Source organism: Seriola aureovittata, chromosome 7 (assembly GCF_021018895.1).
Source record: "Seriola aureovittata isolate HTS-2021-v1 ecotype China chromosome 7, ASM2101889v1, whole genome shotgun sequence".
Lineage (NCBI taxonomy): Eukaryota > Metazoa > Chordata > Actinopteri > Carangiformes > Carangidae > Seriola > Seriola aureovittata.
In genome coordinates, this window is record NC_079370.1 from 13559172 (window position 1) to 13580600 (window position 21429).

At 42.2% G+C, this 21429-nt stretch overlaps 3 protein-coding genes across 5 annotated transcripts; 2 read left to right on the top strand and 1 right to left on the bottom strand.

The window, feature by feature from the left end:
• The first annotated feature begins 1837 nt into the window (after positions 1–1837).
• rbm12ba (RNA binding motif protein 12Ba) lies at positions 1838–4994 on the top strand. Of its 3 annotated transcripts, none has more exons than XM_056381466.1 (2): positions 1838–1864; positions 2994–4994. In XM_056381466.1, the coding sequence occupies exon 2, from the start codon at positions 3019–3021 to the stop codon at positions 4789–4791; it is 1773 nt and encodes a 590-aa protein (XP_056237441.1). In that variant the 5' UTR covers positions 1838–1864; positions 2994–3018; the 3' UTR covers positions 4792–4994. The 3 variants fall into 3 exon arrangements, with proteins under 3 accessions (XP_056237441.1, XP_056237440.1, XP_056237439.1); XM_056381465.1 differs by lacking the exon at positions 1838–1864 and adding an exon at positions 1888–2048; XM_056381464.1 differs by lacking the exon at positions 1838–1864 and adding an exon at positions 2092–2817.
• A 333-nt stretch (positions 4995–5327) lies between these two features.
• Positions 5328–11366, bottom strand: si:ch211-197h24.6 (uncharacterized). Its single transcript, XM_056381467.1, has 12 exons — positions 11228–11366; positions 10871–10961; positions 9364–9394; positions 8198–8275; positions 7969–8108; positions 7752–7877; positions 7073–7118; positions 6909–6974; positions 6404–6807; positions 6178–6282; positions 5796–5895; positions 5328–5668 (listed from the first exon to the last, which is right to left on the bottom strand). Exons 2-12 carry the CDS (start codon positions 10943–10945, stop codon positions 5625–5627), a joined length of 1215 nt encoding a protein of 404 aa, XP_056237442.1. The 5' UTR covers positions 10946–10961; positions 11228–11366; the 3' UTR covers positions 5328–5624.
• A 267-nt stretch (positions 11367–11633) lies between these two features.
• On the top strand, positions 11634–21428 carry tex10 (testis expressed 10). Its single transcript, XM_056381047.1, has 16 exons — positions 11634–11950; positions 12206–12409; positions 12535–12722; positions 13071–13397; positions 13491–13703; positions 13822–14074; positions 14158–14270; positions 14474–14721; positions 14814–14949; positions 15794–15963; positions 17086–17263; positions 18155–18377; positions 19926–20006; positions 20146–20330; positions 20489–20699; positions 20889–21428. Exons 2-16 carry the CDS (start codon positions 12227–12229, stop codon positions 21009–21011), a joined length of 2832 nt encoding a protein of 943 aa, XP_056237022.1. The 5' UTR covers positions 11634–11950; positions 12206–12226; the 3' UTR covers positions 21012–21428.
• Position 21429: the final 1 nt, after the last annotated feature.

Below are 21429 nucleotides of genomic sequence, written 5' to 3' on the forward strand. Positions count from 1 at the left end.
AATTTAACCAATTTCTGTAATTAGTGAACTTCAGGAGATGCTTTTGCATGACTGAAAGACCTTTTTAATAAAACACAACGGGAGCTAATTTCTGTGTAATGTTAGGGATTATAAAAATAAAATAACCATGGTAAATTGAATTTATGAGATACCACGTCTGATTCTATAATCCTGGCACCCACACAGGTGCTTTCATTTAGTTTTTTAGTCTTCATTTAGTTTTCCTGATTAGACCTTGTCTGTGGCCTGCCAAATGAAAGACACAGGAGGACAGGAAATGTTATAATGAATCACAGTTAATTTTCAAACAAAGAGTAAAAGTACAAATCTGACATCCAAAGGGTCTACAGAACCAGAATCTTTTCTCCAACATGTTAATTTAATTCTCTCACTCCATGGTCCCCCTAGAGGGATGCAACATTATTTAGCACACAGTTTTGCCTGACTGGTCTAATTCTAAAATATTGCTGAGTCACCACTATAGCGGTTGCTATGAAAAAATCTTATCTAAGTTTCCACCTGCACACTGGTACAATAGTGTACTTGTTTCTATTCCCCCTAGCTAACCTTGAAAGATAACAAATTTGCTCACCTCAAGCTAATAAGAATCTAAAGGCCAGGATGATCTCTCTCCTCCACTCTGTGCACACTTATGATTAAATGTACCACTTCTGTCTAACTATAGTAATATGTTGGTCACACGAATATCACAGTTTCCTTCAACACAGACCTCACATAAATTCCAGCATATCTCTCCCCACGGTCAACCTGAGCAGAAGTCTAATTAGCCACAGTAAGTGAAAACACCTGTGTGGATGTGCAGTGCCTAGTGCGCTAATTCCCATAAGGATACCAGTGCTTGCAAATTCATGTGCACTTACATACAAACATGTAGGTCTATGGCTCAATGCTTTAAAACCCTAAGCAGTCTTTGTTGGGAGGCATATAAAGTAAGCATATTATATCCTTCAGAGCAATATGCCTTTTTCAGCATACATTTTGACTTGTCATAGCAGGAAAAGCACAGGGAGCTATGACTAAAAACAATGTTTGTGTCCCATAACAGTGTGACATTGAGACAGCATGCACAATGCCATGACTCTGAAACTGAAAGAGCTAAGTGGAATTCAGCCATCATTGATTTTATTATTTGCACCAGGGCTTGTGACATGTCAAAATGTCTTCTGTGAAAAAGGAGGTAAATGACACAGTCCCTGCAGATGGCGGAACGACGCCAGGGAATTCATGATTAGATATCACTGCACCTAAAGCATTACAAATCCAACCAGAGAACACCTTTCCACATAGCTGTGTGCTCCCTATTTATCAACAATTCCACCTGTGACCAGAAACTATGCCTCCCTTTGTCATGATGACAATAGAAAGCAGATACGCAACACGACAGATGGGCATCTTGGAGCAGAGTGATATGTAAAGTAGATAAAAAGATGACTTCAAGTAAGATATTTGAGAACATGACTGGGAGGATGAGAGGAGATATAAATAGAGTACCCTTTTGCGGCAAAGGCAAAAGTTGCAAAAGCATATTCATGTAGTTACAAAAATGTTAGTTAAACAGAATATATAATCTTTCTTGAGGTAAGTGAATAATCTTTTTTTTTTTAGAAGAGGAGCATTTTTAAACTGTGCAGTCTGTAGAAAATTCCATCTTTGTAATGAAACAACTGCTTATTTTATTTTGGGTTATCTGAGGCCATCACAGAATGTGAGTCAGAGGGGACTTTTGGCAGGAAACCATCTGCCATGGCCTTGCAGCTATATCTGACTCACTTCCTGACAAAGGAGGGTAGTATATTTGCATAGTCCTCCAGGGAGAGAGAACCATGCACTTTAATGATATCAAGTAAGTAAGTAAGATTTTAAAATGCAAATATTTAAATGAAAATGAGTTCAGAGGAATGGAAGAGACCAAAACCGGTGTATTAGAAGTGTTACAAAGCCAGTTGGACTTTTTCCATCAATGTGTGTGGATCACTGACTGTGACCAGGGGTACATGAAGAAGCTGTGAGACCAGCATACTGTCTGGGTAAGAGGGCTAAGGAAGAACCTTTACTCTGCTTAAAATCTATTCACCATTCATTGCTCAATTTTTTTGAATTGTTTAACCACAGTCCTTTTTTGGCTGAGGATTGTGGTCAGTTTTTGGCTCATGGATCTAGCTCTTGTTGGCTGAAGAATTTTGGCTTTTTATGGTGATTCTCTTCCTTACTTTTTGTTTTCTCTCATAATGTTTTTGTTTAATCTGAAGGTTACATTATGTTTATTGTGTTGAAAAATCACATTTTTGTAGAGAGGGATAAAAAAATTCAACTGTTGCTGAAAACATGAGGGGTTGGGTATAAAGGTTTTTAATAGATAAGACAGTGGACGAATGACAGCGCAATACAAATGTATGTAAACCAGAATGTCCTTGCTGGCACAGATAGGATACAGTAGATTCCATGTGTAGGTTTTTAGTGCAGCGCTGATTACTGAAGGGATCGACATTAAATGCAGTTGAAACCAGAAAAATTGAACAGGAGTTACCGTACAGATGTCCTGCGTGTAGCTCACACTCCGGTCCATCAGGGGGCGGTAATGCACCTCCATCACATTCCAGAGCCAGTGAACAAAGAAGGAGGGAAAGTGCGCACTCTGAGCGTGGGAAGATAAAGACGGAGAACAATAAGAAGAGTGCGAGCAGCGAGATGTGATCCAAACTTTCTGTATGTATCAGAGCGAATTTGAGACAGTGCGACAGCAACAACACCGCTCGCATAAAAAAACCCACCATTTATACTTTTTTGCCAGCTGTGGTGAGTGTTTGCACGTGTTTTATTGAGACAGAAAACTTTTCTTTCTATTTTTCCTCTTTCCTTTTCAGTCCTCCTGCACGCCGTTTTTCTAGCTGAATATCCTGTTTAGCCTCATTCTAAATGTAACCCTGCTGTTATTGCTTTTTTTTTTACCTCATGTTTTCCTCAATTTTCAGAAACCACCTGGCCTGATATGACAAAATGACAGTAATCCTGCGATTACAAGGCCTTGATGTGAAAGCAGGTACAGAAGATATAAGGAAATTCTTTGAAAGTTTTCACATACCTGATGGTGGAGTGTACATAGTGGGGGGGAGTCTCAGAGAAGCTTTTATTGCATTTACCACTGAAAGAGATGCTCGGCTTGCCATGCGGCACAATGATAGTTTCCTGAAAGGGTCTAAGGTGACTTTACACATAAGCAGCATGGCAGAACTGGAGCACAAATTAAAGACACTGATAAAAAAGAAGAAAGCCTCCCCCACCCAGCTGACTGCCAAGAGTCAGCCAAGTCCAGATGTAAATCTGCCATCTTTGAATGCATTGCCTCATGATCACAATAATGCAAATCCATCACCTACTACTGCACGGCCAGTTGATCCCCGCACTGCAAATTTGCCACAGCCTCCTTATCCCAAAAAGTCTTCTACAAATCTGCACATTTCAGCTGTGAACTCACTTGATTCCAATACTGCCTTTCTTCTTGGGATTTGTACTGTCCTTCAAGGACTCCAGTCATCCCATCAAAGAGAAAGCAACGAGGCAGGGCCAAGAGTTGATTTCCCCAAGGCTGATAGCACAGTTGAATTTTCCGATGTGGTGAGGACACCAGAGCTAACTCTGAACTCAGAGCCTGGCTATGTCAGGCTCTTTGGTCTGCCAGCCTCAGCTACAAAAGAAGACATCTGCCATTTTTTCAGAGAGTTGACGGTACAGGAAGCCATAGTGAATGTGAAGTTGGGTCTTCGCCATTGCTGCCTTGTGAAGTTTGCAAACACGCAGGATGCATGTGATGCTCTTCATTTCAACCAACAGTCACTGGGCAACAGCTGTGTGGAGGTACGTGGAGCAACTGAGAAGATGTGGACCAGTGCCCTGCAAGAATGTGAAAGTGCGCTTGGTGATGAGGAGAGTGTGAAACCCTACAAAAACCCTCTTAGGGAAACTGCAAACGACAAACAAAAATCTGCTTCTGCACTGCGGATGAAGAGGCGATCTGTCAACCGATTACCATGTAAATCACCAAAGAAGCCAAGACCAGAGTATGACTCAGCAACTACCTTTTCACCGAGTATGGAGTACATTGTCATGGTCAGTAATCTACCCAAAAAGATGACCAAGACTGAAATAAAAGAATTGTTTGGATGTCCAAACATTGTACACAAAAATGTACTCCATTTGCTTGACAAGGAAGGCAACAGAACAGACACAGCTTTTCTTATTTTTAACTGCATTGAGGACTATGAATATGCAATGAATCTCAGTGGGTGCCATGTTGGCTCTGACACCATTAAGGTATCATCAATCACTAAGAAGCTGATGAGGGACATGATGGCCAAAACACATCCCATTAGGCTTAAGCATCATCTGAAGATGGACACAAAGAAGAAACCAAATGGAAAGAGGAAATCAGGTCCAGTTGGGACATCAGAAGAGAAACCAAACATGAACCCAGACTCAGCTGTTCAGGCGTGCCTGTTTGTTAGAAACATGCCTGGAAATGTGCAGAAGTGTCAAATAAAAAATCTTTTCAACAAATACAAACTGAAGGAGGATAATATCATCTTGCTCCGTGACAGTGGTGGCAGGAGTACTGGTGAGGCTGTGGTTAAGTTTAAGTCACAGAAGCATGCGGCTCTGGCTCATGGGCTCCATGGACAGGACTTCCTGGGGACAGAAGTACTTCTTACCCGCATAAATGTGAAGCAGATGGAGGACATCTTGGCAAGAAGCGGTGGGGAAATTGAACATTAATTCTCCAATGCAGACACCGTGGCCAAAGCGTCATTTTGAGATCTTCATTTTATCTTGGAAAAAGTTTGTTTTCCATCCAAGATGTTTAACTGCATCGACCTGCTGACTTACTAAATGTAATTATGTTCTGTTATAACCGTTAATGACTTCATATTCTCTCTGTGAATATTCTGTTCATTTTTTAAATAAATATTTAAAACACTGTTGTATGGCTCATTCATTAACCCAAGAGCACTTAAGGGCAAAATCCCACTGATGTAGTTGTATATGGCTGTATCTCTGCATCCAGTGTTGGAACAGGACTCATGTTGAAACTGCAGCAGATATCAAAGGACAGGAGGGAATTAACCCCAGCCGTACACCCACGAGTCCACTGACACTTCCTCCAGCAGGAGAGTTTTCTTACGTCAAACATTTCTGGAAGTCCATAACCTACTGAAGCATCCCCCATTCTTGTCTATGCAGCACAGGAGCTGAAGAACATGTTGAAAGAAATAGTCTTTTGATTGAATGGATTTCACATTTCAAAACACACAGCATTTTATACACGACTTTTAATAGAACTGGACCATGGGAAACGAACAATTGTCATACACTGAAATGATCAGTTAAAGCTGCTCAAAACATGCACATTTTGTGTAAAACTTTACAACTTATGAATCATACCATATTCTATAGTCAGAAAACATTTCAAAAATACTACTAGGTAGCAACAGAAAAAAAAAACCTGCCTAAAAGCATAAAAACCAAATTTTCTAACTCTTGGATGTCATAACTGATGCACACAGAACATAGAGTTGAGAAGACTGAGGTGTCACGTCATCTTCTGATTGTCATTTATAATACCTGGGTGGAACATCTGAGTACCTGGATGGACCTACAGAGAGACATGCCAGAAACGGATTAAAAAGGGTATAGTTAAGAAATACGCTCTACTCACATTTTGAGTTCAAAGTTATTTAAAATATGAACAACAGGAACGTGAACACTTGATGGTTGTTTACCTGAGAGACTACTTGAGTATCGGTCACTACTGCTTGACAACCTGGAAGGTGTTGAGGAGAAACTTGAAGAGCTCATTGATAAGCTGTTCAGACTAGAGCCCTGAGGAAGAAATTAAGACAGAAAATTTTGTAGGAGACAATGCACATGCACACAAGTTCCTAGAGGAAAAATCTAGACACATGCAAATATGGTTTTGCTCATATTGTTTTCAGATATTAAATAGCAGGTGCTGAAATTGTCAGACTCAAAGTGATGGATACTATGTAGAAAATATTCTAATAAAACATGGTAGGCTAGATCAGCTAGATCAGATCTAATGACTGCTCTTGAATTTAAAACAGAATATTAACAATTTCAGAACACAGGGGTTTTCTTACATACCGCTGATACACTTCTCAGTCTGTACTCCATTAGCACATCTGTTAGTTTCTGAGTCACCTTCAGCACCAGCTGTGCGTCATTCTCATTCTCTATCCGGAAAGTATCCTAAAAAAAAAATATTTGTGAAGTTGCTGTAAGTTTGAACATAAATAACAGTAAGTTAACATCATAACTAACACTTTTCTCAAGTTGGGGAAGAAACTATTGTGAGAAACGAGACACATACCAGGTAAGTGAGCAGTGTATTAGGAAGGTTGCTACTTTCTGGAGCTGCTCCCATTAAGCCTGGCCTATCCAGTGGCTTGTCCATTGGTCTGTCCATTAAGCCACTCCCCATTTGGCTGCCTCTGTACTGGTCAGGATACACTCTACCTGGGTTCTCCTCCAGCAGTCCACTCCTTCCATATCCATCTCTTCCACCAACTGGTCCAAACCCTTCTCCACTCCTAGCTGGGCGATGGCCCATACCATCTGGGAAAGGTCTCCGTTCCATACCAGGATCAGGGAAATCTTGCCTGGCCGAGTACCCTCCAAAACCAGGCTCCCCATATTCTCCCACTGGGTAGTCGGAGAGAGGACCAACCTGGGGAGGAAACTCCCCTTGAAACCTCGGGTCAGAAAACCTGGGAACTGCAAGAGAGGTGTGTTCATTAGATTCAAATTCACATGCGACATATTAGAATAAGGGCTTATATGCACACTATTACCCAGAATATTTCAAAAATACTTACCAAAGGATGGTCCCTTTAGTCCCATCCCCGGAGGTGGCGGAGGCATAACCTTAGGAGTAGCAGAACCTGTGAGACAGGAAAGGACACAGACACATACACAACTCAAAAAAGCAACCAACAGAAAATCTGCTATTACCAAAGTAAGTCATAGCAGAGTAACTCACGGAGTCCTTTGAAAGCAGGTACTTCACAGGGCTCCTTCAGGATAACCTAAAAACAACAGTAACATAAAAATATCAAATCTGCAATCATGATGTACAAAATATGTAAATACACATCTCAAATATAAAAATGGATGTTCTTTGGTATTGAATATACATTTTTTTAACTTCCTGAATCCTAAGGAAGGCCAGACTTGATTAACTGAAATGATTAATGCTCAGGGCGCCTCGGTGGCTCACCTGGTGGAGCGCGTACCACATGGACCCTCACTATCTCTCCCTGACTACCTCTCACTGTACAATCAAATAAAGGCAAAAACACCCAATGTAACAATAAAAAAAAAGATTAATGCGCTGATTGGAGTTGTGAACTCCTGCCTCATAGAAGTATAAATCAAGCTTGTTTAATATTTTTGCTTAGGCTTAAAGTTCATTGACATTGCACTTAAACTTCTCAGTTTTAAAACGGACCTCCTGGATTGTATTTCATCTTCTCACCATTACCATTTTGCAACATCCCCAATCCAAAAAAACCCTTCTGTTTTTAAATGTAGTGCTATTCTGGGTCTGACTATCCCAAAACACTGCCATGACACAAAATTACATGTCCACTGATCATTATAGCAGAGAAAGTCTCGTCAGTATCAGAATGTTTTTTGACACAGAAGAGTCTGACACTCACCTTGATTTGTCCCCTCCCCTCTGATTTCTCCACCTCAGCAGCAATGTCTTTAATGGTCTTCCTTACAGCAGGGTCTTTGATGGCTTCTTCCTCTTCACAGGTGACCTTGTCAGGGTGGACCTTTTTCTGTGTACAAGGTAGACAAAAAATTTAAATATCACAAATAATTTTGCAATATCACATCTTTGCCACAAACTAAGAAACCAACAATACTCACCAAGTATCTGAAGCTGTGTTTCCAGCCTTTCACATGAGCAACCATATCATGCTGCATGCGGTACACGGCACAGAGTTTGCACTGGTAATGTGGTGGGACAGATTTACTGGGGCTGCGGTACTCCCACACATACTGAAGACCTGCAGATGTGACGATTATTGATTATGCATTTCAATATAGGAACGAAAGGAAAGGAGGTAGATGTGAGGGAAATAGCCCTTCTGCTTACCAATGACACACTCTGTGACCCCCTTCAACTGTTTGCTGAGACAGGGCACGGTCTGGATAGATGTCCCTTTCGTGAACACTGGGAAAACACAACACAAAGCAAGCCTAAATGATGGTCTACAACTGAGAAACAAGTGAGACAACAAGGTTCATCTCCAACAAACTAGTTCAGCGAGCCACTTCTGTTATAAATTTCTGGGGAGAAACCTGTAAACAGAATAGTCTCTGCAAAGCAGATAGAAAGTGTGTTGTGTTCTTACACTACTAGCAGTGTCTGATGGCCAATATATTTTACTGTCTTTATTAATTGAGCCACCATTACAAACCCAAACTCCTCATGTGTGCTTTTGTAGGCTGGGGGAAGAAGGGGAGCAGCAGTTCTCAGCTAACCCCCCGCCCCATTTAGGCCCGAAATGGGCTGCAGCACACCAGCTCCTCTGCTGCATTGCTTCTCATGTGCTCAGCCACAGATGTATCACTTCTGTGTTGCACTGATGCAGTCCAGCTGCGAACATATGGTTAAAAAAAAAAAAAAAAAAAAACCTGCATAATTTAAAATACTTTGGTAAGCAGGTAAGGTTTACTCAGATTAAGGAATAATGTAATACAACACATTATCACCCAAGCCAGTGTAGCACAGGCAACTGAATAAAAAAAGGAATGCTGCATCCAGCAGTGTTAAAAATGTTTTATGGAGAAAATATAGTGTTAACACAACCATCACTGCACAAAAAGTGCATTAAAACTTCATCAGCAAGCATTGCAGATGTATGGTTGCATTACTATATGTCCCGCAGTTTTAAGACCATGTGAATCACTAGGGACTAATGGAGCTTATGGTGCTGGTCTTTAATGTAGCAACACCTTAGGAGAATGGGTTGACATTTCTAAAATTGTTCAGTATATTTTTAAAACCACCTAAATGTTGAAAATTGGATTTTCTCAATAGGACACTTGTGGAAAATGTTTTGCAAGATTATTTCTGCAGTGGCAAACACTGATTTCCAAAGACCATAACCATGGATGGCACCACAACATCCCCATCTCTGAGAGTGTGAGTCTCTAAGAGTGGTGAACATGCCACCGCCCATGACATGAAGCAGGGAAATCAAGATCTCAAGCTTCAACTCTCAGCACTGGCAGGAGGACTGTGTGTGCAGGACTTACCTATATCAGCAGAATGCTGCGGCTGCTTTCTCTGTCAAAGAAGGGAATAAACCCACATGAAGGAGAGAGACACATACAGGCATTAGTGATAGGATGACACTGCGCAGAGGACTGAACTCCTCGTCCATGTCCGCCACACTATAAATGCCATACAGCCATCATTTTCCTTATTCTCCATGACCCCTGCATCAAGCAGTGGCAGTCACAGACAAAAGTGTATAATAGGTTTTTAAAAGTTGTAGTCTGGATTGGTCTAAATTCTCATAAAATGAGAATGTAGAACAGCAACACTTAATTACTTGTTTAATAGGGAAGAAAGCTAAATAGTTGATACACTGAATGAAGGAGAAAACACACAGTTCAATGTGCAAACATATCTACAGTGGTCACAATTAAGAAAACTGAGATCAAGACCTCAGTAATTCTCCCAAAAAAATGAAGCTGAAACGTTTCACCAAGTCTACCACTGTGTGCTGTGGCCTTAGACACAGTGTGGTGTGTTTGGGAGCCCTGAATCTAAGTTTGACAAATGAAATCAGCAAACACAAACAATGAGATAATATTGTTATTTAGATAACATTCACCCTCCTTTTGGGAAGAACAAAGAGGAGAATGATGTCACTTTGAATCATAAGCTGTATAAAAATATGGAGATTTTGACGTGGCAACTACTAGGGCTGGGGGCACCTGTCGAACAAGACCATACGCTCCCAAACATACCCTTTCTTGCAGTAGACGAGTGGAGACAGTAGACAGAAACAAGTTGCTAATCACAAGGGGAATTCAAATGGTGCATGTAGCTCATACATGTAAATTATCTGAACTGAAATTAAGAGTCCCTTGTGTATTTTACCTCGAATTTCATTGGTGTGTATCAATCACTGCAGTGATACTATTTCGCAGCCAATTTACATATTATCCAACAATGCAAGTAACTGCTTTTAATACAAACAAGGAGACCTGCTAAACATAGGGTCTTTTTGGTTTTGAGCATGACAAAACTCAGAAATAAAAACTGAGTAGTATGCCATTAGATATTGGTTCAGAGAACCAAGTCCACATCAAACATAAAGCTCAATGTCAAGTTTAAAGAGTGGTGATACAGTTTCAGAACAACAAAGAAATGCTTGCAGCCAAAGAGTTGGTGCCAAGAAATACCTTTAAAACACAACAGCGCTAACAGGCTGCAATTGAAAGGCCCAGACCACTGAGTTGGGCCTTCAAAAGCCAAAGTGCAAATACAACCAAGCCTGAGAGCACAAAGGCTGGCATCAAAGTCCACCTGCCAAGGACTGCTGCCACCTGGCTCCACATCAGGCATCACATCAGCCAGTGAACAATATAAATAACAAGAAAAGATGGGAAAGAAATCACAGGTTTCCTTCTTGAGCGACCAGCATCACACGTGTGAGGGAATACAAGTGATATGATTTTAATGTATTACTCGTGATGTTTTAAGAGTGCATGGTCTAATACAGTGTTGGTACAGCCTCGCTGTGAGATTTACCCTGGGATTCCTCCGTTGGGTCTGCTGCGGCCCATTCTTTGGTGGAGGCTGGTTCGCTGAAGCCTGAGCCTCCATATCCTCAGTTTCACCTCTATGGGACAAAGACGGTGCAACAATAAAAACATAGTTCACACACCAGTCATTATACGTGAAGACACAAACACGCTGTCATTAGTGGGTTAGCAGTTTGTTTTACATGCGTTTCGTTTCGTCTCAGGCCCAGCCGAGCTTAACTTTAGACGACTTTTTTGACACTACGCTACCTGTCAGAAATGTCGAAGCAAGTCCAAACACCTAATAACGTGAGTATCTCCACTAGCAAAAAAAAAAAAAAAAAGATAATATTACCTAACTTACCCGGGATATTTTAATAAAAACTGTAAACTCTTGGCAGCACAAGGTCGGGAGGATGTGTTAACTAGGATGTACAAACACAATACCGAAAGCAGCTTCGGGAGTGTGGACAGCGGCGCTTTCGCCAGTTTAAAAAAGGCCGACTAGTTCTCCGCTTTTCAAACAGGTAATATAAAAAAAATTAAAAAAGTTTGATTTAAACGTTATTTAAATACACTCCCTGTATAAAACGGAACCAAAATTAGTTACATTAAACGGTGTACTGTCGGGCTTTAGAAAGGAATGATAATGATGCTTTTCTTAAGGCACTTGTGCGGACAACTATAAGGTGCGTTCGTTTTATACGCCAGAGTTCACAACACTTTGCTAAACTAAACTGGCCAAGTTGTTGATATTTCCCAGGACACCTGGGGGGAAACCTTTATATTTCATTCGGTTTGGTTTCAAGTTGGCGTTTTTTTAATTTATTTTATTTTAGTTTTTTTGGTTTCTATGGAGCTCAAGTCATAAAGGTTTTACATCCCCGCCGCCGTTGTGCTCTGCACACCCGAGCGACGAGATCTCGGCTTTGCAAACATGTACACACACTGTTAGAGGACCCACTGCACCAACACGAGATTGTATACAGAATATTTTCTTTTAATATTTATTGGTATTTATTAGCAGGGTGGCTATTCTCTAGCTCCACACACCGCTGATTATTTGATGCCAGGGCTTTTTATTGTGGTAAGTAAAAGAGCTTTCATCCATGATGCTGAACTAATGTACGAGATAGTTAGCTACAAGCTAGCTAACTAGCTTCCCTTATATGACTATTCAGAGCAAAAATATAGCAGTGTGTTTAGTTTGTCATGCAAAATGCATGTTTTAATGCTTCAGCAGCCCAGCACTACTGTCCAAACATATGGCAGCGGTCAGTATGTTTTTAACTGAGATGAAAACTCTTCTGTCATTATCTCACCTTCGTGTCTGGTAAAACAGACAGCAGTGTAGACAGCAGAGATGAAGGCCAAGAAGAAGAAGAGACAGGATGACTTTCAGAAGGTCAAGTTAAAGGTGGGGAAGAAGAAGCCCAAAGCTGATAATGCCACCAACACTAATTTCCGCTCAAAGGGAATCCATCTATCTGAACAGCTGAAGAGAGACACAAGTGGCCCAACCACACACAGACAGCTTGGAATCAATGTGAGCCACTTATCTCTTTCCTCTCTCTGTTTCACTTTGTCCTACAAACATACCTCTCTGAAAGTTGTTTCTTTTTTAACTCTACAATTTGTGTTCTTTCTTTCCCTTTCCCTGCACTTCACCAGGACCTCCTGTCTCAGCTCCACCATTACAATGCCAATGTGAAACATAGTGCCTTGTTGGGTTTGAAAGAGTTGCTGTCCCTTAATCCATCTCTGTTAGAGCAGCATCTCTCTCGGCTGCTCTCTGAAGTTGCAGCTGTTTTCACAGACAAGGATGGCAACGTTCGTGTGGCAGCTACACGTGTGCTCAGGTTAGAGAAACAACAGCGATGCAGCAATATAACAAACATTAGAACACATCTCACCTCTGAATTTTCCTGACTGCATCTATTTTGATTGTGACGCAATCGCAGATAGATGCACACAGACAGACACACATATATTATAAACACCAATTTAAAAACAACAAAGTACTTAAAATTGCTTCTGGGGTAGTTCCTGCCACAGTAGGTGTCTCCAGGATCATATTATGCCATGATGATGCACACACTGAGACACACAAGATGAAAACAATACCAGCCAAATGCTGTCGCAGCTGGTAATAACACTCAGCTTTTGTTTATTATCTCATATAACACTTTGTCTAAAATTGCTTCCAGGTTCATTGCACAGTCTGTGCCTGCAGAACGAGTGGCCCCATTTTTCCCTCTCCTCAGTGCCCACCTGTCTTGTGCCATGACCCACATTGAGACAGGCATCCAGGAGGATGCAATGAAGGACCTTGATGTGTTGCTGGAACACTACCCTGCCCTGCTAGCAGCGCGGCCTGCAGTACTCCTCACTAACTTCCTAGAGTTGATCTCTCACAGACAAAGCAGTGGAGGAGCCAAGAAGTCCCAGGATGCCAAGGGGCGGACCTGGGCATTGTCAGTCAGCCTTAACAGGGCTGTGACTAGCCAGCAGTGGCGGCTATCTGTGCTCCTCAGGTACGGAAGCCACATGCACACAGATTCCAAAAAAAAAAAATCTAAAATCATAATTGTGGCTGCCAACCTTGTGGTTTGTTCCACTTGTTTCAGGCTTGGGCGCTTTCTTCAGGCAGTAGTTGAGGAAAGACCAGTCGAGGAAGGTGACATGTCTGTCGCCACTGAGGGAGTGTTTGGTTCCAGTGGAGAGGGACGGCTTTCACCTCTGTTTCTCAACTGGGAAGAGCTCACCTACAGTAAGGTTGGAGTTAAGGTGTATGAGCATTCTGGGGCCAAACCAACTCCACGTTCCACTTTTAGGCTCAGGTATGATACCACAAACTACTGTCACCATCCCGAAATGAAAATCTCAACCAGAATTTATATGAAAATAAGTATTAACTAATAACTAATTATAATTTTCTTTTATCATCTCACTGTGTAGACCTGAGGTGGATCCTGGGGCTACAGTGGGTGAGAGTCTGGACTCAGCTGAGGCTGTTCAGAGCTTTGCAGCTACACTGGTACCTCTTCTGCTGGAAGTTTGGGTCGAGGCCAGCGCTAGTGACTGTTCCTGGAACAGCACTGAGGGCGCTCACCTGCTCACCCCAGATGCTATGTCAGTAATGTTCCAGGTGTTGTCTATTCTGCAGCTGCTGAGAAAACTGGCACCACAGCAGGAGCACCAGGATTCACTGGTGAGATGAGGAATGCACACATATCAAACAGTGTTTTTTGGACAAGAAAGGGTTTGCTAAAAGTGTGCTTTGTGTTTGTGTAGGATGCATGGTTCCGTAAAGAATACCTGGGAGATTTCAAGCAGCACTTCATGAAAAACTTTCCCTATGGTGCTCAGGACATACCCAAACATAAAAGAAAGGTGGATCTCAAAAGGTAAGGAATATCAGTTTTAATGTAAAGCAGACATTCATCCTCCTTCTGTTGATACATATATGTATCGTTATGTTTATGATGTGAGATGTGGTAAAAAATAATTAGAAAGTTGTGGTAAGATATTCCTGATTTGTGATCATTAACTATTGTATATGAAGATCTAAACTAGCTGTGATTATCTCGTGTTACTGTCCTCTCTTTAGGAGTAAACAAACTGCAGCTGTTCCAGGTTTGACTGTGGAGCCTCTGGCACTCAACATCACACTTTGCCAGGTCATGGTGTCCCTCAGCCAGAGGCAGGGACTCATCCGAGAGGCAGATGGAGACTGGCTGGCGCTACTGAGGACTTTTGTCCGAGACACTCTGAGCAGCGGAGTGAAACTGAGCTACAGGCAGCTCCACATGCTGCTTGGGACTGTGTGGAAGATGGTGCTCACACAGAGGAGCAAAAGTAAGCACGCACAGTGTACTTGTACTTGAAGAAATATTTAATGTTCAGTCATTTTTTATATTAAATCAATGTGTGTGAATGTATTTGTGCAGCAGTGACAGAGGACCTGTTGGCAGCAGTGTACATCTACTATAAGCAGAAGCACCTGACTCTACAGACACGATCTCTGCTGCTGTCTTTCTACAGCAAGCTCTACCTGCAGGAGCAAGGTCATACACACATAGCCAGGTAACCTCAGTCACTGTTTTTCAGCACGTGGAATCTTTAAACTGAAGATTTACAGTTCTTGTATACATCTAAATGATGGTTAATGGTAAATGGACTTGCACTTATATAGCACTTTTCTAGTCTTAATGAGCACTCAAAGCCCTTTACAATGCTTGCCACATTCACCCACACATTCATACATCACACTCATACACTGATGGAACAGTCATCAGGGGTGGATCGAACCACCGACCTTCTAATTAGTGGACAACCCGCTCTACCTCCTGAGCCACAGCTGCCCTGATCTAGCCATAATCACAACAGTAGCCTCATATTATATAATTTTGAATATTAAATGAGATTTGTATGTACTAAAAGTAGGAGAAAACGTAATACCCTTGCACAGTAGTTTAATAGCACAGCCGGACCACTTGGCACAAGCTCAGTTTTCACTACAGGATTTAAGAATCATTTGAGAAAGAAATAGTACCAGCTGAATCAGTGAATATTTAGAAGATAACAAAACAAACCTTGTTCACAGTTGTTAATACTAGCCATTTGTGATATAAAATACAGCATGATTCTGCAGCTGCACTGCTTGTTCATCACATAGAATTCATCTAGAAACTAATTTGGGTGGGTTGTTTGTGATAAATTTGACATTTTCAGAACACCCACCATGCTTTTTCCTGTTGAAAAATTCTAAGTACAGAACAATGAGAGAGCTTGTTGTTGTTCATTCAGCCAAGAGCAGGAAGGATTTATGATGACCATGTGTTGTACTGTCAACATGAAATGACGTCTTACTCGAGCTAATTTATCTGCAACACTTCTGTATATCATCCCTCCCTCTGTCTCCCTGAAGGAGTAAGGTGCTGTGTCGGTGGTTGGCTTCTCTTCCCGTGCAGTTGTCCCAGCTTGGCCACCGTAACCCTGCACTCTCTGCGCGACTTATCCTGTCCATCCAGGCTGCTGCTTCTCGGGGAAACAAGGATCTGCTCAACAGTCTGCAGACACAAGCCTGCAAGCTCTATGGTACGCACACTCAATTAGACAGAACGAAAAAGAAATCGATCATAGAGGTTTGGGCAACAACATCTGTTGATGCGACATCACCTCGACATCATCATATCTGTCACAGCCATCCTTGAAAATCAAATTACTACCAATTCAGACAGGACAGAGAACTGCCATTGCACATATCTTTGTAGTTTGAAACCTGTCTTGCCTCTGACCACACCTCAGTCAGCAGTGGTCCATCAGGTTTCAGCTGGTTAATACCTGATTTGCAAACCCTGATTATTGCTATAGTCTGAGGTGGAGCGTGTTTCCAAATTTCAACCCACAGAGAGCAGTGCTGCAGCGATTTTCTGCTCTGTGTTTACTTGCTTTTTTTCTGGCTCATCAAACGCAATTACTGCTCAGTTCCAGCTTCTAATTTTGGAACATTTAATTCAATGAAGATACAGTAAGAGCAAGCTTTCTACTTAGGTGTTCACTATCTCCAGCATTGAATGAAATAAAAATAAATGTATTCAAATTTTTGAAAGGCACACAATCCTTTTCATGAATGCAGATACAATATGGCCTGATTACGAAAGGGAAAAATCTTTAACACAAGGTACACTCTAGTTTCCCTAGGAGGCGATATAACTCCATGTTTCGCAGCCCAGACAACATTGCGAAATTTAACTGCAACCAGAAGTGGAAAGCAGTAATAAGAAAGTGCTTGAAGCCTGTCCATATCCACTGCTCACAGGATGGTCAGATAGTTAGGCTGGTGTGTGACAGAGGGGGCCAGGAGAGGAGGGAGGAGAGAGGAGGAGGGGATGTCAGTGTTCTGATAGAAACTGCCGCAGAGCCAGCAATTCACCATCACAAGACTCCTTTTGTCTGAGGGCTTCTGACATCAGCATGTGCGTCAGAGACAGACAGAACACCACACACACGCACATTATCTGAGCCCTCACTGTAGTTGCCATGTCTGTCTGTCTTTCTCTTTTTTACTAGTCCGACATTGTCTGGTTTTCGTGGTATCACTGTAATTTTCTTGATAGAGCTTTATGTTATTTCCCCAGAGGCTGTAGTGCATGTGCTGCCTAATATGTGTAATAACATCTGAAGATTGCATCTGTGTTCGTGTGTGTCTGTGTGAAGATCCACAGGAAGGAGTTGTGGTGCTGTTACCAGCAGAGTCCCAGCAGCGAATGGTACAGTTACTCTACTTCCTACCCAAGATGTCCCAGTCTCTTCTGGCCAACCTGAGCTGCTGCTGCACTGCTGGACGAATCTCTGCTGGACTCGCTGCCTCTCTGATTCGTATTGTACATCTCAGGTGAGCTTGGAAGCCCCCAATAGACCTAAAGAGAGCACATGAACTCAATTTATTGCCATGTGTGTAAGAAGACATTCCTGTTAAACAGCAGATGAAGGCCCCTACTTTTGGAATCACAAAGTTAAACCTGTCAGGCAATGGTGTTGGACACACAGAAAGCACTCCAGACAGCTACCATCAGATGGCAGTGTTGCGCTTTCACAGAGGAATCCCTGACATTTTATCTGGCTTCTTCCCTGTCTGTTGACAGGTGCTGGTGTGGATGTCTTTTATATTTGATATTCAACTTAGAGGTGACAATAAAAGCGTTTTTTTTTGTTCTATTAGTCACCCCCAGACTACCTTTCTACTGTTATAGTGTGTGTGTGGTTACGTGCATTTGTGTGTCTGACCTTTTGCCTGTGTCAGTGGGGCAGTGTTATATATGTAATTTTAGTGGAGGGAGTGCTGAGTTCATAGTGGATTGGATGTGTGTGTAATGGGTATGATACAAAGAGCTCTTTAGGAGGGTGGAATGCAGCGTCGTCATGGAGTATTGAGAAGACTGTCTCCATGTGCCTCCTGGGCTTCACAATACACACTGTTATTCACACATATTTCCCACTGTTACAGATCTATCCTCCCCTCAGGACAAGGAAGAATTTTTCACAACTGTGTTTCTGTGCATTTTTACACACAATATTATGCTCTCAGAAAACGCAGCATCACGATTTATCCTAAGAAATGTGATAAGGAATATATAAGAAAAAGTATATTATTTGAAAAATAAAGTGGTGTGTCCAAAAGTTGCATGAATTACAAGTTGTAAAATCATCAGAAAGATGTGACTTTTCAGCTTTGTGTTAAACGCACATTTTGCATCAATAATTGTATAAGGTATATGTTCTCCAGGTCATCTCTGAGTGGCTGGTCAGTTGGGAGCCAGGAAGTGGCTCTGCAGGACGTGGACTACATCAGCTTCCTGTTCTCCACCCTGACGGGCTTCTCGTCCGACAAGCTCGCCTCCCTGCAGGAGGCCGGCGACGAGAGTGCCCTGCCTTCCTCCCCTCTCTCACCCCTCAGTCTCTACCCCACCCCGCTGGAACAGTTCACACACCACTGGGACATTGTTGAGGTGCGTTCTCTGCACAGTCTTTCCTACAATTACGCCAAACTCACATACAGTGTAACTTTTTTACGAAACTGCTGCCACTAAGCAACACTTGGACACAACATTAAAAATGAGTCTAGAAGGGACGGAGACTAGGAGGTGAGGAAGAAAAGACATTGTTTTGAAAATTAAAAAGTGTTGATATTCTGGACACAGCCGTGGTCTTTCAGTCCCCCCTGGTCTCTCTCTGTCTCTCATGTAGAGCTCAGAGGGTGGAAGCTTTATCGTGGCACTCCGGCTGAGAGGGGAACCTTTATCGCGTTGCGCAGGTTGGAGATGCGTGGTTATCGGGCATAGCGGATATGCACAAATGCTAATGAGAGCCCATGGCATGATGGGAGTGTGACATTTCTGCACAGAAATTACCGTTAACGTAACTATGCCCTAGGGCAAGTGTGTGTGAGTGTGTGAGCAAGTGGGGGGCTTATAATCACTAATTCAACTCCTCAATTAAGGCCTCAGATCCTGCCTCTCTCATCTCCCTGTCTGAGTCAATCACAGGCAAGTGGCGGGAAGGAGGAGGGAGGGCACATGTGGTGGCGAGGGGGGTGGCGGCATTAAGGGACGGACTGTGTCAACTCTGGTTCAACTAATGAGACTGTTGGATTGTTTTTAATGACGGGGAGAATGCCAACAGGTGCACAGTCCCGACACACACCGGCTCGCACTCAGTTCTGCACTGCAGCACACACACACCTCAATTTGATAAAAGCTAATGAGAAATTTGATTTGGATTTGAAGTTAATGAGGAAAAGCTGAGCCTTATTTTTCACTTTTAAAAAGTTGGTGGCGTGGTAGCTTCTTAGGCCTGAAACCAATCTTGTCTCCATCCCAGCAAAAAAAAGAAAAGAAAATTTAAGATGTTGTTAATGACTCATGTCATTGGTAAAGGCATGATGAGCCGGGAAGCCTTAACTTAATCCAGACAGGAATGCAGAAATACTCTAATGCTCTGTTCATGTACAGCAGGAATGTGGTTTTTCTGATAAATGCAGCTTAAAGCGGTTTTAGACGGAAGTTTTTCCTTAATTTGCTCCTTAATCTTCTCTTCATAATATCATTTGGGCGGTTTCTTTTCACTGCCTGCTTTGTTTTCCTTTAAAACGCTCTTGGAAATGGGAAACGGGGTCTTGGACAATGTATCAGTTATATAAACATTATCCGCAGCAGTGTGACAGAAACCTAAACTTAGTTATGGGCTTACATGCTGTTGTATACAGTAAAACAGAATACAATTTAAACTATATTTTAAACTGTATTTGCATACAAATATTCTCCCATGCAAACCTTTTATAGTCCACCGCAAAGGGTTAAAAGAAAGAAAAAAGAAAAAATCAGACTAGGAAACCGATCTTATTTACCAATTGCTAAGATAAAAATTTCACCTTTTTATTTGAAAGCAGTATAGCAGTTAAGGATTCCTAAACACAGGGAATCTATAATATTTGAATTAATATTTCAGTAAGGGAAAAAGCTATTTTTGGTTAAATAATGTGCCTGTTTCATTCACAGGAGGTGTGCCACTGTCTGGAAACTCTGGGTTCCAAGTCTCAGTGCTTTGACATCTTGCAAAATGGCATTTGCAAATATCTGGTGAGGAACTGCTTTCATTGATTGGTAATCATTTAGTGCCATTTCCTATGCTTTATTCCTTCAACTTCTTTTCTGCCCTCAGTGGAAAAAAAACAAGCATCCTGAATATGCTGTGTGTGTGTGTGTGTGTGTGTCTCAGACCAAGTTAGGAGTGGTTCCTGACAGTATGGCGGCCGGCCTGCTGAGAGCGGTGTCCAGATTATTGGACCTGTCCGTCCTGCCCATTGAACCTGTGCTGCGCTTCTTGTCTCAGTCCTGCCTCAGCCTGCTGGCTCTGCTCATCACCCTGCAGCAGGAAGCACCAGCCGAAACCAACCATAAAAGGTGTGTGTTGAATGGCTGCAACCGTTTGCTGATGTGTTTGAAAAAGATCTCTTGTTGATATAAAATCTTGATCTTAATAGCAGCAATGTGCCATTGTGATAAAAGTCATGAAGATTTACAATAATTTGGGTTAAAACATCTTTGTCGCTCATTTGCAGGGAGGCGATTTGGGGTGCTTGTGTGTTAGCATTGAGCACCGTTCCTCGCCTGCTGCGGATGGTTCTGCAGTTATTGCGTGTTGGGGATCTGAGTGAGGACGAGCTGCCACAGCTCGGGCAGATCCTGTCAATGCTGCTGCAGCACGCGCCACTCCACAACCAGCTGCTGGCCAATGCTGCTCTGCTGCAGGAGATCATACAACAGCTCACGGTAAACACAGCAAAAACATGTAACTGATAGCTGCATTTTAAGGCTTTTGTAATATGTCATGTCTGTGTTAATCTCTCATGATTTCTTTGTGTGTGTGTGTGTGTGTGTGTGTGTGTGTGTGTGTGTGTGTGTGTGTGTGTGTGTGTGTGTGTGTGTGTGTGTGTGTGTGTGTGTGTGTGTGTGTTTCAGAGGTACTCCCGAGCTGCAACCAGGGAGCAGTGGCTGACGGATTTACTCTACTGTTACAGCCTCACTGTGGCTCATGGCTCCTCTGCTCACCGTGGAAACCTGGGCCTTCGAGACATGTACTGACCGATGCACCCACCAGACAAGTACCTGGTGTGTTCCTCAGTTCACCCTCTGAAACATCTTACAGTCACATTGTCAAACGAAACACTCACAGCTCTCAGCACTGACGAATACATCAGACGATCCTTTCAGACACATAAAATGGAAACATTTTTTTTATTGTGAGTGACAATGAAAAGTCCACATAGTTTATTTAAGAACTTTGGCTGTTTTTCCTGTCTTAAGCTGCCTCTATATTGCTTCATTCTTACCCTGTTAATTGACATTTTGCCTCTTCTGAGCACTGTTGTTATTATTGTTGCAGAACATTGCCCAGTTGTTTTTGGGGTACCTGGAGACTTTTGATTAAAAAAAAAACAAAACTAAAAGAAAAAAAAAAAACAGAATAAAGGCAAAATAAAGTTAAATCAAAGTGCACTGC